The sequence below is a fragment of the Puma concolor genome, chromosome A2 (genome assembly GCF_028749965.1).
Source record: "Puma concolor isolate L17-30 chromosome A2, mPumCon1.1.hap2, whole genome shotgun sequence".
Classification (NCBI taxonomy): Eukaryota; Metazoa; Chordata; class Mammalia; order Carnivora; family Felidae; genus Puma; species Puma concolor.
In genome coordinates this window covers 51350424-51369843 of record NC_141668.1, presented here as the reverse complement: position 1 = coordinate 51369843, position 19420 = coordinate 51350424, and the positions used below count along the sequence as shown (strand labels likewise).

General features: G+C 37.9%; 1 protein-coding gene across 3 annotated transcripts in view; it reads right to left on the bottom strand.

The window, feature by feature from the left end:
• The window catches only part of SKAP2 (src kinase associated phosphoprotein 2), a 182980-nt gene that overhangs the window by 145582 nt on the left and 17978 nt on the right, over positions 1 to 19420 (bottom strand). For all 3 annotated transcript variants that reach the window (XM_025930011.2, XM_025930012.2, XM_086693985.1), the window contains exon 4: positions 17538 to 17645. In XM_025930011.2, coding sequence (XP_025785796.1) covers positions 17538 to 17645 — 108 coding nt within the window. The remainder of the gene's footprint in view (positions 1 to 17537; positions 17646 to 19420) is intronic.

Sequence of the window (19420 nt, the reverse complement as noted above, 5' to 3'; positions counted from 1 at the left end):
GTAAGTGATAAATCACTGAATTCTATTCCTGAAACCAATACTATACTATATGTTAACCAACTGGAATATAAGTAAAAACTTTGAAGAATTTTAAAAAATAGAAAGAAAAAAAAAAGCAAAAACCAAAAAAAACTTCACTAAACAGGAAAATCAGCCCTAAAGAAAGTTTGGAGATTAAAAAAAAAGAAAAAGGTAACCAATCTGGACAGCCTTCTTAACATTTCCTTTTGCCTCCAGCACTTCTGTCTATAATTCAAAATTTAGCAAGCTAAATAATAATTTTAACCTACCACTTTAATTACATCACTCTCCTCTAACCAGCTACCTACTGTTGACTATGTATCTAATAATACTGTCCACCCCAGCCCTTCATGCTCCTACCTCCCCACACATGCATTTACAATGTTGAAGGTTAGTAATACTTTCATAATATCTTACCTTATAATACGTATCTGGCTTTGCCTGCCCTCAATTGCTTCTCTCTTTCAGTATAAGTTCCTCAATTTTCCTTTGGAGAATGACACCTCTCCCAATCTCTATGTAGTTTGGGTGGGACTGACCTCACCCCTACCCCCCCCCCCAGCTCCTTTTTTGGGCATATGACCCCATTCTGGCCAATTGTGGCACTAATCCCCCCCACCCCCCACCCCAGACCATAGTGATTATTTAGAATAACCATGACCCAAGCCAAGGACTTCTGCTACAACCAACTATTCAGAGATCTGTTTCCATTAGGGTTGCTAAGCTGACAGAAAATAACGGAGAAGCTGCCGGTGGCTGGTGGCCATCTTAAAGGAAGCAGGATGTGAGTGAGAATGCTTATTACAGTTTGAACACTCACCTGGATGCAGGTGGGCACAAAGCAAGGCCCTGACTCTATCCTTCTCTCGTAGATAAACCAATAAACTCCCCCTTCCTACTTCTTGCGTTAACCAGTTTGAGCTCGGATGAGCTTCTGTCCCAGGCGTTAAGAGTTTGAATCAATACATCCCTTTATTAAGCTGTTTCACAGACCTGAAATGTCACTCCCTCCATGTTCCACAGATCAGAAGCCTTCTTACTCTCCCAGACCTGGCTGAAATGCCACCCCGACTATCATGACTGTTTTCACTCCAATCGTAATTATCACCTTCTTTCTTCCTCTATATGTCTTGCAGCAGTGATCACACCAATCTGCCTTGAATTAGACTTGATATTTACATCTCTCTTTCCTCTACTAATCTGTAAGATCCTCGGGGGCAATGACAGGTCTTATTAATCATCTTATTCCCCCCAGTCTAACAGAACAAACAGTAAAATCTGTCGAATTCAACTTCTCTTCCATCTAGCCCTCTGCCTTAAACAGACAACTTTGTTACACTTTCTTCCTACTTATATTTTTCAAAAAATCAATTCTTTACCTCCTATAAGACACATTTTCTCTCAGCAAAGAAATCCTATTCTAAGCACATTAGAGGTTTATAGCATACATAGATCCCAGGACACAGATCCCAGGATACTAATAACCAAAACAAGTCCTTATTAATGAAAGAAATATATATGCATTTCTTTGTCCCCATGGTAAGAATTTTACTATTTTTTATATTAAAATATTATTTTTATTAACTTCAATTGGTGTTAAAGAAAGTGAGAGGCATGTCCAAAATAGTAAACCTTATAGCTGCTATTAAAAAGTGAGAGGCTTTTAAAAACATTTAAACAAAATGACACAAAAATACATCTCTGGGATGAAATTACTATTCTGACAGAGTCTTCAAGATAACACTATCTGTTTCTGCTTTTTAGGCATGGAAAAGCACTAGATGGTATTCAAAGTACATTAACCTTTTCTCTAGTTATTCCAAATGAAAAGCTTTGAGGCTGTGCCATGGGTTCATAACACCCAAACTTGGACACTGCTCTCAGGACTTTCACATGAAAAAATAAAATTAAATAGCTGATGATGACATTGGAACTTGAAAGTATATTTGACAAGATATATGGAATTAGAATTCCTAAAATTTCTCCATCATGGAAATGAATCTCATATTTAAATTAAACATGACTATGACTATACAGATGAAGATACAGAGAAAGATATAGGGCTCCTGAAAAAACAACCAAAAATCAGAAGTAAAGAGTCCTAGACCAATGTAATTCATTCTCTCTCTGATTCTAGATCAATGATTCTAGCTGAGGGGAAGAGTTTTTCTTCCCAAAACATGATAAATTATATACACACAGATATAAGTATATACATATAAAATATGAATTACCAGGAAATAATGTATGTGTGTGTGTGTGTGTGTGTGTGTGTGTGTGTGTATAGTGTAATATGAATTACTAGGAAAAAATAATGACCATATATGAGGTTAATGCAGAATGTCAAAATACTATGAACATTTCTCAGTGCTTACTCTCAATTTCTGTACTTATGTTGTCAGTAACAAATAGATCAGAGACCCAGACCGGTCTGCAGACCACACATTAAGTAGCATTACTGAGAGAATTCACATAGCTTCCTTGTGTCTCAGTTCCCTTATCTGGCAAGACTGCTCAGTTTGGTGACTGACAAATGGAGTGGGGGGTGGGGGAAGGGGGATGAATCCTTACAAAGGAGAAGAAATGAAGTCAAAGAAACAAATCAACTTTCTTTTTGAAAGTCAAAAAGAGCAATCATTTTTCTAGCAATGATACCAGCACTGCTTAGATCTCACCACTATAACTATACATTGAAAAGCCTAGAAAATCATCAAAAAGCCATAAAATGAACAAAATAATCTACTTTGACTACATGTTCCCTGAAATAATTTGTTAAAGTGAAACCGACATGAAAGATCCATTTGATTATACACTTATATATGGAATACAATAAGTATTTATGATTAGAAATGAGAGGAGTGATATCATATGTAACAACACAAAGCAAGGATTCTTTTTTTAAAGGATGCTAAAGGCTACAGAATTCAAGAGAGCACTGAGCTGAAAAGTCACAGCAAGAAAATTACTTTTTGCCATTTGCACAATTTTTAAAATATGCGCTAAGCAACAATAACATTATAGGTGAGCTAGAATATGTCCCTGATCTAACTAGCACATTAATCTCATAACTCTTAGAGTAAAAGAGCTCAGTATTTTAAGAAATAAGTTAGCTGTGAGTTAAGAACACCTTAAGAATCTGTAGTTAGGTAAAGACTTCTTAAATATGACACCAAAAGCACAGGCAACAGAAGAAAAAATAGACAAAACAGACTTCATCAAAATTTAAAACTTTTGTGCTTCAAAGGACACCATCAAGAAAGTGAAACTGACAACCCACAGAACTGGAGAAAATATTCACAAGTCACATATCTAATAAAAGACTGGTAGCTAGAATATATAAAGAACTCTTAGAACTTAATAAAAAGCCTCATTGAGAAATGAGAAAAGGCTTTGAGTAGGCATTGTCTGAAGAAAATATACAAATGGCCAATAAGTACGTGAAAAGATGAGCAACGTCATTAGTCATCATAGAAATGCAAATCAAAACCATCATGAGACATCACCTAATACCTACTAGGATGACTAAAAGAAAGACAGACAATAACAAGTGTTGAAGAGGTTGTGGAGAGATGGAAACCTTCTCACACTGCTGGTGGGAACACAAAATGGCATAGCACTTTGGTATACAGTCTGACAATATCACGAAAAGTGAAACTTAGGGTTAACATATGACACAGCAATTCCACTCTAAGAGAAATGAAAACATATTCATTCACATAAAAACCTATACACATATGTTCATAGCAGCATTGTTAATGAAAGCTGAAAAGAAGAAACAACTCAAAAGTCTATCAACTGATGAATGGACAAACAAAATATGGTGTGTCCATACAACTGAAGCATTATCAGTCTATAAAACAGAATGAAGTATTGACATATGCTACCATATGGATGAACTTCGAAGACATTACGCTAAGTAAAAGAAGCCAGGCACAAAAGGCCACATATTTTGTGGTTCCATTTAAATAAAACGTCCCAATTAGGCAAAGCTATAAAGACAGAAAGTAGATTTGCGATTGCTTAGGCTCATGGGGTGTAGAAAGAGAGGGGGGGAAATGGGGAGTATCTACTTAGAGAAATTGGCGGGGCGCCTGGGTGGCGCAGTCGGTTAAGCGTCCGACTTCAGCCAGGTCACGATCTCGTGGTCTGTGAGTTCGAGCCCCGTGTCGGGCTCTGGGCTGATGGCTCAGAGCCTGGAGCCTGTTTTGGATTCTGTGTCTCCCTCTCTCTCTGCCCCTCCCCCATTCATGCTCTGTCTCTCTCTGTCCCAAAAATAAAAATAAACGTTGAAAAAAAAAAAAAGAAATTGGCTTTCTTTTTTGCGAAAATAAAAATGTTCTAAAATTGATTGGTAGAGTGATGCTTCTTGCACAACTCTGTGAATTTATTTAAAACCACTGAATTGTAGGGGTGCCTAGATGGCTCAGTCGGTTGGGTGTCTGACTTCAGCTCAGGTGAATTCGAGCCCCGTGTCAGGCTCTGTGCTGACAGCTCAGAGCCTGGAGCCTGCTTTGGATTCTATGTCTCCCTCTCTCTCTGCCCTTCCCCCACTCACACTCTATCTCTCTCCCCCTCAAAAATAAATAAACATTAAAAAAATTTTTTTTGTAAACTAATGAATTGTATACTTTAATGGGTAAATTCTGTGGTTATGTTAATTATACCCCAATAAGATTAATACTTTTTAATTTAAATTCAAGTTAGTTACCATACAGTGTAGTCTTGGCTTCAGGAGTAGAGCCCAGTGATTCATCTCTTACATATGACACCCAGTGCTCATCCCAAAAAGAGCTCTCCTTAATGCCTGTCACCCATTTAACCCCCACCCTAACCCCTCCAGCAACCCTTGATTCGTTCACTGTATTAATTCTTCAAAAAAAGAACACTTTAAGAACCCTAGACTACCCCCAAACTGTTGATGGGCTCTATAACAGTCATCCCTTTTAACCTCATAACTGTATACATTCTCAAAAGCCATAATTTTAGGAGGCTTAATAAAAGAATTGCTTCAATCTTACCCCCAATTCTATACTGCAAGGCACTAGTCATATGTAAGAAAAAAGCTCCTCAAAAAAATAATTTACTCCAGTTATTCTGACACCTTCCTTGCAGAGACCTTTTCTTTAATAGTATCTATATTGTTTTTAAATCTACAGCACGTGTATCCCATTTTCCCTGAAGTCTGGAGCAAGGGCCCTGATGACTATTCTGTTTTGAAAAAATATTTTGGTAAGCAGATACCAAAGAGTGCATCCCATGTTTAATCTTTGTAAAAATTTAAGAAACCGGGGCGCCTGGGTGGCACAGTCGGTTAAGCGTCCGACTTCAGCCAGGTCACGATCTCGCGCTCCGTGAGTTCGAGCCCCGCGTCGGGCTCTGGGCTGATGGCTCAGAGCCTGGAGCCTGTTTCCGATTCTGTGTCTCCCTCTCTCTCTGCCCCTCCCCCGTTCATGCTCTGTCTCTCTCTGTCCCCAAAATAAATAAACGTTGAAAAAAAAAAATTTTTTTTAAATAATAAATAAATAAAATAAAAATTTAAGAAACCGTTTTTGCCTTAATCTCCTCTATTAACAGACTATTTATTTGCTCTTAATGACGTTCCAGCCCTGCATCTGAGTTGTGTGTACTCCTTCTGTTTGGACCTGTTATTGTCTTTAACATTATCCCATTTGACTCTAAAATGAGAATGAGACACGGATTGGTCCCCCCTTGTTCCCTATTAACATCAGGCCACTTTTTCCCTCGCTTTTTTTCCACGTGTCGTTTCATGAATCTTCGAACATAGCTCAAATTCACTCAAATCGTTTCAAAAGTTTGCAAGCTTTCTAGTCACTGACTATTGAGTTCACATATAAAATGAGTGACTCCTCCCATGGGCTCCTGATGCTTATCCACACAATTCTCCCAGGCACAAAATTTCTTTATTCTCACATTCTCATTGTTTCCTCAATAGAGAAAAGTTAAGGCATAGAGAGGCAGAATGGTTCTGAACAAAGGCATGATCCGTTTATTACGGAAAACTTAACTAGTAACACTTTCCAACGCAGCGTACTCCATTTAAAAAGTGATCACCGATTGTGAATCTCTAAAACTTCCGACTGCAAATCCTCCAAGATCCAGCTTAGCCCGTGAAACATAGGAGTTAAACAGTACAAAACCTGGACACCACCTCAGGCACACTGCTGTGTCAAACACAGAAAGAAACCTTGATCTAAGGCAACCCTTAGGTAAATAGTCTGGACAGCAATAATACCTTGCATGTAATATGTCTTTACAGTGGGCCAGGCAGTATTCTAAGCTCAGTCTACACTTATCCCATTTCATCCTCACAGTGGCCATAGGATATGGGTGGTGTTACTATTCCCAGTTTCTTTTTTCTTTTTTTTTTAAAATAGACCCAGAAAGGCTTTTCAGCAATTTTTTTTTTAATGTTTGTTTACTGTTGACAGACAGAGCACAAGCCAGGGAGGGGCAGAAAGGGAGGGAGACACGATATTCGAAACAGGCTCAGGCTCTGAGCTGTCAGCACAGAGCCTGGCGTGACAATCCCCAGTTTCTCAGATGAAGAAACTCAAATCGGTTGAACAATTTTGCTGGAGGTCACAAAGTTAAGTAATGAAGAGCCAGTATTTTAACCCACACAGTATGAGCACAGAAGCTGTTCTCAACTACTATGCTTCGTTTTAGGATGACTGGGTATGTCTCATCCCTTATCTGCCCCCAAAAGAACGAAACTAGGATGAGAAGGGCAAGCTAAAGCTCACTGAAGTTCAAGTCCCATGGATGTAGCTAAGTACCAGGCAGTCTGGATGTTCACTGGTACTTCAAACTCACCTGTTCAAACCCAAACTCATCAACATTTGTAACTTCCTCCCAATCTGTTCTTCTCCCAATGTTCATATCTCAGCCAATTCTTCTAGTCATCCTATTTAGAATTTTGTAACTATCTTTGGCTTCTTTCTGTTTAAAATTCTACACATATCCACTTACCAAGTTCTCTCCATTCTCTCTCAAGTGTATCTTTACCTTCCCAGTTTCACTACCCTGGTCTAGTCTCTTCATTTCACATCGGACCTAACGGAAAGATCTTTTTTACCACACAGACCACAGGTTTTCATCCCCTGCAACCCGTCTATATCCTCCAACTAGCTGAACATTTCTAAAATACTTTTCATCATAGGGGTGCCTAGGTGGCTCAGTTGGTTAAGCATCTGACTCTTGATTTTGGCTCAGGTCATGATCTCAGGGTCAACAGATCAAGCCCAGGGTCGTGAGATACCTTTCTCTCTCTCCCTCTCTCTCTCTCTCTCTCTCTCTCTCTCTCTCTCTCTCGGCACCTGGGTGGCTCAGTTGGTTAAGCGTCTGACTTTGGCTCAGCTCATAATCTCACAGTTAGTGAGTTCAACACCTGCATCAGGCTCCATGCTGACAGCTCAAAGCCTGGAGCCTGTTTCAGATTCTCTCTCTCTCTCTCTCTCTGCCCCTCCCTGGTTTTCTCTCTCTCTCAAAACTAAATAAGCAATAAAAAAAATGAAAAAAAAAAAAAAAGATTCTCTCTCTCTCCCTTCTGCCCCTCCCTGCCCTCTCCCGTACCCACTCTCTCTCAAAAACAAACAAAAAAAATCTTTTCATCATTAATATTCTCTTGCTCAACAAGTCTAAAATGGATAGTCATTTTGCTTACTCATTCAACTCCTTATGACACCATATATAATCCTCGATAATTAAGTTCTCCCTGGCCTAAAATAACGGACATCTTTGTAAAGAAGTAGAAAGAAATTCACAAAGGTAGTGCCTTAGCCAGAGGAACTCGGTCAGCGGACAAATTAGAACCTAAAGAGAGAAGAGAGCCAATGCTTATAATGTGCCACTCTTGTCCAGCCTCATCTCCCAGACCTCTTCTAACTTTCTAAGCCCTGCGGGTCTTTGCACAGTGCCTCGAACTACACTGCTTTCCCGCCCCGCTTCCTATTGTCATCACTTCCTCAGCTTATCCGAAAAACATTCTCTCCCCCACTCTTGACTAGTTAAAACTCTACCTATCCTTGTTAAGTTCTGGTTCAAACTCCGATTTCGTTCCATCAAACACGATTCATCGAGACCAGCTTGCAACAGCGTCTTCCTTTTCTTAGCTCCTAGCGTTAGTGTCAATGTCACACATTTCCATGTTGGAACAGAGCTGATAAAGTTGCTTCCAGATATTAGATTTATACGTATTGTACCCACGATAAGATTACAATTCTTGTAGGGAAAGGGATAATGCTTCTCCGCTGCTTACAGCATCTAGGTTCTTCTAGAAAGCTAACACCTACTCTAAGTAACTGTATCTGAGGTCTGACTGATACTTTCTGGACTACCTTTGACCTGCAGCCAGGGAGCATACTTCTTCCCCAAGGAATGATTCCACCAGATCAACTGCGAAGATGTTTTAGGACAAAGCAGCCTCTTGATGTTATTAGAAAAGGAACACAGACAGCACCCACCTTTCCTCCTAAAAGTCCCCCATGAAATTATTTTTGTTTGTTTTTAAAGAATAGAACCTCGGGGCACCTGGGTGGCTCAGTTAGTTAAGTGGCCAACTCTTGATTTCAGCACAGGTTATGATCTCACAGTTCGTGGGCTGGAGACCGGCATCAGGCTCTAGGCTGGCAGCACAGAGCCTCAGGGAGTCCTCTCTCTCCCTCTCTCTCTGCCCCTCCCCTGCTTGTGTGTGTGCTCACTCTCTCTCAAAATAAATTTTTTAAATCGTAAAAGTTAAAAAACTTTTAAAAAAGAATAAAACCGTAATAACACCGGTAGTCAAGAAACAGTATCTTCGGTGGATCAAAAATGTTGAGTAACCCCTAGCAACTGAAAGGCAGATGAGACAAGAGTAAGGGAGTCACGGTAGAGGAACCAGAGTCCAGGAGGATGCTAAGGAGAGTAAGTGCTAGCTCTGCAAAAGAGCCGCAGAAATGCTACAAGCTGCGTTACGGGATGGTGAAGAGGGCCACTCGTTAAAGAACTGTAATCAAAGCAGGTAGAACCACCAGGTCTGTCCTCAAAAGCAGCCAGCAATTAAGGCATTTGCATCCAGACTCTGAACTCCACCCTCTAAACAAAGCACACCAGCTCCGGAGGAAGGTTCCTGGGAAGGGTAGTGGAGCTGAGTGAGCGGAGCTTCAGACAGTTCCAGACTGCCCACACCCCAACACTAAAAAAGAACGGAAGGGTTAAAAGCCCGTCACTAGGAATTAAAGAAAAGCATTCCACTTCCCCCTGAGAACGTCCTCCTTATTTTGACAACTGTGGGAATCCGGGTCTGCCTGTCTGCTCCTAAGAGCCTTGCAGCAAGCTGCCTAGAGTCAAGCCTTGCCCACCTTACTTACAACCTCCCATTCAAAAGAGGGGTGCCTGGGTGGCTCAGTCGGTTAAGCGAACGACTTCGGCTCAGGTTATGATCTCTCAGTTTGTGGGCTCAAACCCCACACCAGGCTCTGTGCTAATAGCTCAGCGCCTGGAGCCTGCTTTGGATTCTGTGTTTCCCTCTCTCTCTTCTCCTCCCTGGCGCACGCTCTCTCTCTCTCTCTCCCCCTCTCAAAAATAAATAAACATTAAAAAAAGAAAAGAAAATGGGGCGCCTGGGTGGCTCAGTCGGTTGAGCGTCCGACTTCAGCTCAGGTCACAATCTCGCGGTCCATGAGTTCGAGCCCCGCGTTGGGCTCTAGGCTGATGGCTCAGAGCCTGGAGCCCGTTTCCGATTCTGTGTCTCCCTCTCTCTCTGCCCCTCCCCGTTCATGTTCTGTCTCTCTCTGTCCCAAAAATAAATAAACGTTAAAAAAAAAAAAGAAAGAAAGAAAGAAAAGAAAAGCCTTGCAGGATAATAGACATGCAAAAGCAAAGAAGCCCCACAGAAGCTACCTACACTATCTGACTGGGTCCTTCACTCATAAACATGAATCAATAACCAAGGATCTCAGACATTTGAGAAAAAGCATTAGCAGGAAGGAAAAGGACCAACGTTTAAAACCTAACTCGTAGACAAAGCGCAGTCAACTCACAGAATCAAATATAAATGCTATGGATTTTAACAATGCAAAAATAATTTCATTATGAAAATTAGAATTGAAGAGCGAGAAGGGAGATGGCAGAAAGGCCAGGTGCTCAAGTTTCCTCATATTTTATAACAAAGAGTCAATAGGCACTGTCTGAGGTTGGCACTTTACAAAGTAAGAACATCATTAAGTCAAAAGCAAACACAACAAGAAGTAGGAGAAGAGGTCTGAAGAATCACCCATCATAAAGGGAGTCAAGAGATACGGTTTAAGGTTGATCAAGTGAGTATACTTCTATATTATACTACAGAAGTAGAGTATCCGGAGTTATTAAGGTAACCACAGAAGAAAATGTAACAAGTAGCTAGCTACCTCTAGAGAACAGACAGGTCAGGGAGGGGTGAATAAGAAGGCTTTTACTCTTACTGAATATCCTTCTGTTCTTTTTCAATCATATGCATGTCTCTCATGATTAGAAAACTAGTCTCATTCTGTTTTTTTTTCAAATATTTACTTATTTTTTAAGAGAAAGAGAGAGAGAGCATACAAGCAGGGAAGGGGCAGAGAGAGAGAGGGAGACACAAAGCAGGTTCCAGGCTCTGAGCTGTCAGCACAGAGCCCGATGCAGGGCTCGAACTCACGAGCTGTGAGATCGTGACCTGAGCCAAAGTTGGACGCTTAACTGACTGAGCTACCCAGGTGCTCCAAACTAGTCTAATTCTTTAAGCAGCGTGGCATAGAAGGCCCAAAGAAGTTGAAGTTTGCTACTTATGAGTTAGTTGGATGTTCTGGTCAGAGACCTAAACCTTACTAGTCTCAGTTTCTACAATAGGGACAATGTCTCCCTCATAGTGTCATTCTGAGCCAGTTAAAGGAAGTAATGTACATGAAAGAATCTAGTTCAGAGCCAGACTAATTTCTCAATAAATACTAACTCATTCCTTCCTTGAAGATGCTACCCCAGCCACCAGCACAGCCACCTTTAAGGTATTGTTTCAGAGGAAGGCAGCTCCCTTTGGAATCCTGTGAAGGCAAGCATGGCTTCCTCTAAAATCCAATTGATCAGTCCACTGACTTTTTTTGCTGTTTAAGATTTTGTTTTTAACTAATCTCTTCGTCCATTGTGGGGCTCGAACTTACAACCCTAAGGTCAAGAGTCACATGCTCTATCCACTCAGTCAGCCAGGCACCCCATCAGTCCACTGTCTTAAAGAATTTTTGCTTCTCAATTCCTAAACTCTAAATACACCGTTTAGTTCAGGTTACAAACAGGAGACACAACTGAAAGCAGGAAGCCCCATACTGCAACTTCTCCAAATTCAAAGACTGCAGGCCAAATCCACATATACACGGCAAGAAAGAAAAGCCTGTTATGCAACTAAGTCTTAAGCGATACGGTGCTCTGCAGCAGCCAAAAACATCTTTACCACTGGCCTGGTGCTGACACCTAAGGATCTGTGAGTGGGGCTCAAACTTCCTTGGGTTAAGGCATTGTCCCTAGGAACACGCAGTTACTGATGAAAACCTGATTTTCGGACTTCTGCTCCAAACGTTCTTTTCAGCATCTTTTCCCACTTTCTCTCCAGCAAACTTCAGGAACCATACAAAACTCACTTGAATAAAAGGCCCTCCCCTCCACAATCCACTCCACAACCTCTCAGAATATAGGCATAAAGTTTATGCTTTGGTTTATTCAATATGATGTCAAGATATAGGACTGACTTAGTCAACAAATTAGAGAGGAAAAACAATGAAACCAGCTTTTTGCTTAGGTACTGACCAAATCAACTGAACAGCGTAACACACATTAGTTAACTGTTTTTGGAATCTGCCTTACGAGAAACTTAGCTTGCTAATTACCACCTTATTTTAGGTGACTGTCTTCTCCTTCCATCTAGATTACATATATCTTGAAAACAGAAACTCTGTCTTATTTATCTTTGAATTTCCCATTGCCCTGTCCAGGTATCTTGCACCCTGCTTCATATACTGTATAAATACCTGCTAATTTGCTGTATTAAAGGTGTGTTACTTTTGATTATGTTGAGTGTTCCTACCTTCCCAATCTTTCTGATCTAGTCCACTTTGTTATAGTCTTATTGGCCCATTTTATTTTGATGTATTTTCCCATTCCCTGGCATAAAACTTAGAAAGATGATTGTGTTTTTATTTACTTAGATATACCTTTGTATCATGAAAATATTTCACATCTGTGCACTTTATATTTGCAATCACACAATATATATATCCTGAGTCTTAAATGTTTTTCTACTTTTTATCATTTCCCCAAACTATAATCCCTCACTTACACCAAAGTACTTGAAACTATGCTATATACATTACAGAAGAACTAAAGTCATCACCTTTCTTATTTTCCCATAACACACACAAGCTAGCAACTGGCATACTAAAATAACAAAAAAGTAAAAAACAAACAAAAAAACTCAAGTGCAACGGTAATGTACATTATATACACAAAGATATATGCAAATTGCAAAACTAGTCTAAATCCTCAGAATAAAATTTAAAATCATGAATTTAAGTATCAAAAATCACATGATCCTGGGGCATCTGGGTGGCTCAGTCAGTTAAGCATCCGACTCTTGGTTTCGGCTCAGGTCATGATCTCACAGTTTCATGGGTTCGAGCCCTGCCTCAGGCTCTGCACAGACACTTCAGAGCCTGCTTGGGATTCTCTCACCTCTCCCTCTCTCTCTCTCTCTCTCTCTCTCTCTCTCTCTTCCCTTCCCCTGCTAGCACTCTGTCTCTCTCAAACTAAATAAAGAAACTTTAAATTTTTTTTAAAAAAATCACATGATACTATGGTACAAAAACTCTTCCTCTTAATGGTAAGGTATTGAAAGAAACGTTCTGAGGGGTGGCTGGTTGGCTCCGTCAGTAGAGCATATATGACTTTGGATCTGGGGGGTGTGAGTTTGAGCCCCATGTTGGGTGTAGAGATTACTCCAAAATAAAATGTTTTTAAAAAGGTGGGGAAAGAACCTTTTTTCCCTGGTTTTAAACATTGTTTCATATTCTACTGGAACCCAGAGAGAAGTAAAGCATCTACTGCTTGCTTTTACAAGAACAGATTAGTGCTAAACCTAATTTTACACAAAACGATATCTCCCTCAAAAGTTTGGTGCGCAATGTATATAAATTCACACATTAAATTTAGTGTGTGTGCACATCGATGGATTTATATCTAAGCTTGTTTTAGATGCATTGTGAGAGCTCATTATTTCCAGGCATCCCAGAGATAATCTTTTTTAAAAGCAATCTTTTGGAATAAGTGATTTATATGTTTTATAAATCCCAATTTTCATACATTAGATTTTCTTAAAGAAAAGTATACCAAAAAAGAAAAAAAAAATCATTCTTTACTCTTATGAATTATGATCAAGACAGGCTTAGCCTTTTTTCTTAATCCCAAGCTTTAAAAAACAGTTCCATTCCTAAACCAAGATTTTTTTTCATATAAACCTATGTCCTTGCAATGCAAGGATCTCCACGGTTTTCAGTAACCTATGTTGCTTGGGAATTTTTCGTTAGGAAGATACCAGGACAATAGATGACTGTTTTATACCTTTAGCTTCATTTTAGCCTTCCTATATTCACACCCTAGAGGTTCCAGAATCTTATCCACAAAGTGATTATGGTCTAGGACTGAATCAGATTTGTAACAAATGTCCACTGGGATTCTTCGACCTATCATCGATGGGCACAGCCGATATATGTCTTCTAGCTCATCGAATCCTTTGACCTCACCTCAGGGACTTTCCACAATGCTACATGGTTAGAAGCCTTCTTTCACAGATGACGAAAATGAATGAAAAATGATTTGAGAATAGAAAAATGGAAACCCAAGTCATTGCACAGTGTCTAAAGGCTACCCTGCATCTCCTACCTTAGTGCCCAAGAAAGCATCCTGACGCGTACAATGAGGAATCTTCTTCTTTAAGGTTTTGAGTTTCATTTTCTCCAATTTTATCTGATTATTGACATGCCCCATTTATATTAACACTTTTGTATATCCAGCCACACGATAGCATAAAACTTCTAACAGCGATCTAGCTTAGAAACCATTATGATTGTTTTAGTTTTCCAGAAAAAAAAAAAAGGCACAAAGTTAATAAAATGAAATTTCTAGTAAGTATGCTTTTTTTTTTATAAATATTACCACATCAAAATGAAACTAACAGCAGTCATGCAATCGTGTATAAATAAAATACAGACTCTTACTGTTTTTCTTAAAAGGTAATTGAGCATGTCACTTTCTCCTTTTTTTGCTATTGTCTTAAAATGTATTTCCTCTCAAAAAATAAAAATAAAAGTGCTTCCAAAGCGAGAGAAGAAAAAATTACAACCTACAATATTTTTATGCTACAAGCTATACAAAAATCTGTCACCATCTATGTTACAATTCTAGTCATCAATAAGATACTTTTTTTCGATGCACCACTCAAAAATCAATTATATCAACTCTTTTGTATAGAGAAGCAGCACACCTTTCAGGCAACTAGTATTAATGAGTAGACATGACTATAGAATCTCCATCTGTTTCTCTGACAAAGCTGTGGCTACTCTAGTCTCTCATTGAAATTCCATTAATCTGGTGTACCAAGGTCCAATGCGAAAATCAAAACTCCATCTAACCCTTTATCAGCTCACAATAACCTACAAGTGAACTCTGCCTGTTAGCATGCAGCAAGTTATGATTTTGCTATCAATCAGGCAGTTGGCCAATAAAAAAAAAAAAAAAGAAAGAAAGAAAGAAAGGAAAAAAAAAGGCAGGCTGGAAACAGTGTGTCTGGCAGGGTTTGAAGACTTTGTTTTTGTTTTCTGTTTTCATCCCCTTTCAATTTCTATAGGGTGTCTGGACCTTGTGAGATTACGCATTATTCTCCTTGGCTGTGATTTAATTGCTACCAGCAATCAAGTCGAAGCATCACTGAAGTGTGCTTGAATTTCATTAGAAGATATAACTTATGCTACTTTCCTACAGTACCTAATAAACCATAAAGAAACCAAAACACATATGGCTTGAGGGAATAACTGGAAAATTAGGTAGCCATTTGGGAACTGAGTGAACTTTTGAACCAGAGTAACAGAGAAAAAGAAATATGAAAGGAAAAGACAGACTTAGAATGCACACAAAGATGTGCAGGTTTGACCTTTACAGTACCTTGAAAATTACATTAGCATTATGAAAAATACATATCATGTTTAGAGTTTATAATCCATCAAACTTCAGATACTTTGTTAGTGCCTACCATAAGGTAAAAGTCAAAAGGACAAAACAACAATCTGATTTGACAAAAGGCCTTTTGGTGACCTGTGCTAATTTAGTTATACTTATTGTTAAATGCATTATCTTTTTATAATTAATATATCATTAGACCGAGGTCCCATAATGAAGAAAAATTTATTTGGCAAGGAAAAGAGAACACACATACCAAATCTATGTTGAAGGCAGAGAAACTGACATGACTAGATGATATTTCAGAGTAGAAATTACAAGTCCAAGTGGTAGTTTTTAAATTACAATATTCTTAGAAGAAAATATAAAACTACCATATATGGTATTTTTATATACCAAAAATGAATAATACTAAAAGTTAAATATTCAATCTGCTTAAGAACTGCTTATATCAACACTAATGAAAACGCACCAATATTTGACAAAAAGTTAATGATATACATAATAATGTTATTAAATAATATTCAAATTTTGATAATTTAATCTTTTAACAGTAAGTCTTTTTCATGTTATTAATGTATTTCCCATATATTTGGTTATGAAAAGAAACATATGATAAATTATTTACTCATAATAAATAAAATATAATAATTATGTAAATGCATTATAGTTTAATAACAATTCTCTTTTCTAACAAAACACTGGCTCTCATAGATATTCAATTGTTGGATTTCTTAGGTTACAATTTTTTTAAGAAGCACATAATGCTCCCTTGTACCTCAAAATATTTATGCTATTTTTTAAAACTCTGAGCATATATATTCTATGAACATTTTGTGTATATATATTCTCTCGAGTAGAAATACTCTGTCTCTGTATACATATACACATACACACTCATTTCTATCTACCAACACTTAACAGAAGCAAAACAAATCATTGTCACATGTCTGAAAAATAGTTCAATTCAAATAATAATTCATTGTTTTGCCTGAAAATATTATTTCATCAATTATAAAACATTTTCTAGTAGAAATGCTTTTGAAGATCAGGTTAGGAAGGGTAATGCTCTGTTTCAGATAATAAGTGTGACTCAAGAGAAACATGCATCTTTTTCAAAAATAGGGACTATAAGAGAAAAAAATACCTTCCTTTAAAAATAGAAATTAAATTTTTGCCAAAATGTAAAATTCAACATAAAATGGATATGATTATTATTGCTGCACATTGTACAAAGTTCTGAATATGAAAAAAAAAAGATTGTGTTGTTCTGAATCAGTGGTTAGAATGTTTATCACTTATGCATGTACTTGACTTATCCCTGTTCTGCAATAGACATAATTTTATACCTCATAAAAGCAATTTATGTTTCCAAAGGGAATAATCTGGATAACATAAAATGTGGAGTGCTCTGTTGCAGGAAGCATATTTTCATTCAGCAATTGTATTTAGAGATGGAACTGCACAGTTTGATCATCATCCAGTGGCAGAAGGCATTACTCATTTCTGTGTCTATGTGAAACTTTGAGTGCCATGAATTAATATGCATGGCTAATTTATCGATACACATTCTTAATTTATAACTATATATCACCCTTATAAGATCTCTACAATACAGACGTACTCAATTGGCTGTAACAGAGAAAGCACATGCTATGCTAAAAGGAAGTTTCATAACTTTGGTGAGTTTTAACAAAATTACTAAGAGATAAACAATCAACTTTATTACTAATTCAATTAATGCAAAACATCATAATAGTGCTCCATAACGTGGGGGATTTTAGGTGACAATCAGAAAAATGAAAATGTGCATTAAGAGAAGCATTTGATGAAAACCTGTCTTAATGTAAGAAAGCAATGTAGGAATAATTAATTTAATATTTTATGAACTCGTTTTATATGAAGTTTTCAAAAAAAAGACCAAAAACCTTTTTCATTATTTATAAAATAAATAATACAAGAAGCCATTAAGCAGCACAATGAAATTAAGCAAGAATCTGATAATATTAAATTAACCAACAAACTTACTAATAATATTCATACAATGATGTAAACACTCTCTTAAAAATTCTAGTGAAGAAAATTTCTTAGGAAAAGAAGGAACTACATACTTAGGAAAACCACTAGAGAGAGCTCTTCTGTTCCTTAAAAGGTTCCGGTAAAGGTAAGTTAACTGAAGCCTCTGCATTTCTGTGCTTTCTGACAAGACCACCACCTCTGCGCATTGCATTGTCTTGTGGTGGAAGGTCAAGAGGTACATTCGATGGAAAAATATCACATACCTTCAGAATGGGCTTCGTCATCTTTATCATATCTTTCCGAGGCTAACGAAATAGTGTCTGGGGGTCCAGCAAAAGGGTCATCATACTCTTCCCCATCTTCTGCATCACCTATAGAAGAATCAGAGAAAAGTCTTTTACAAATTAGCCACCTTAAGAAATGTTACTGTGTCAAAAGAGGTAAATTTTTCTATTAAACCTAGTCACGGTCATGAAAAAACAAAGTAAAAAAACAGGTCCTATTTTAATGTATATCGCTGTAATTTAGATCAAGTACAAGTTTTTGAAAGTCAGCATACAACTGCTTATATCTGGGACAAAAGGATACCAGTTCCAAAATGATGGTGGTCTCTACAAAGATGTATACAAAAAAAGTAGAAGCAGGGTAAAACAGAGTGTGTATCCAAAACAAAAGAAGAAACAGAACCAAAATAATGATAATAAACAAACAACAACAACAAAAGGGAAAGCACAACAGAAAGAATAATTCAAATTAATTTTATTTACCTACTCAATAATTTGAAAAATTATGATGAGAAATTGATAATTCAAAGCCAGATGAACATTTTATCTTTTCATGAAAAATCACAGGGTTACATTAGAGTAGATTAAAAATGCTCAGTTCCATTTTCAAGAGCAGGAATCCTTTATGGGAAAAACTACTTTAAAACGCATATCGCCCTTGTAAGTTCACACAGAGTGATTTACAATTTGACACCTTCAATTCTCATTCAGTGATAGATTACCATTTTTTTTTTTTTTAATGTTCTAGCCATTTTCTATGTGATTTCCAAACCCTAGGTGGATTGGTTGGCTTGAAGTCATTGAATCCCCACAATAAAATCTTGTGGTTTGGGTTTTTTCCACATACTCATTTAGAATTTTTTTTAAAGAGTGTATCAGATCTTTGCTAGCCTGGTTACATAGTTACATATAAGCACTCATTTTTCACCCATATTCAACCACATCCAAAGAAAAGTCAACAAAGTTAAAAAAAAAAAACAACAAAAAAAAGTAGACTTACTACCTATCAATTATCTGTTAACAACTCAAGAGAAAACCAGCCACCTCAAGGATTACCCAAAAAGCATGATGAAAATTTCCATGGGAATCCTAGAGGACCTACATACAGTATTCCTCTTAGAACATAGTCGCTAAGCAGATCCAGATTAAAGCTACTAGTCTCCCCCCAAAAATATCTGTATCCTCTGACACCCATTTAATGGGTAGCACCCTATTTTTCACCGTATCTTAGGTAGAGGAACTAGCAGCCCTTTTCAAAATACTGTCAAAGTAATTTTTAAAAAATCAATGTTCCTATTTCTTTATAATTTTGGCATTTCGCCGGCATTCATCATCCTTATCCTGAAAAAGCTCTCTCCCATCAGGCGCTAAGAACAGAATGGAGAGGACTATCCTACAGGTTTTGGTGATTCCACCCCAGGCGCACCGTATGGTGATGTTCCTTCCCCAAATAAAATTCCAAGGAACACGTGTAAATACTATCCTTTCTTTAGATCTTAATTTCTTTTTCTTTCAAAATGTTCAAAGTACTTTTCAGAACATTCAGTGATCCCTTGTTTCTCTTACGGAAAGAAGAGTGCTCTGATTTCAAATATGAGGGAAGATAGGGGTGCCTGGGTGGTGCAGTCGGTTGAGCGTCTGACTTCAGCTCAGGTCACGATCTCGCGGTCCGTGAGTTCGAGCCCCGCGTCAGACTCTGGGCTGATGGCTCAGAGCCTGGAGCCTGTTTCCGATTCTGTATCTCCCTCTCTCTCTGCCCCTCCCCCTTTCATGCTCTGTCTCTCTCTGTCTCAAAAATAAATAAAAACGTTAAAAAAATTTTTTTTAAAAAAAACAAATATGAGGGAAGATGGAACCCAATA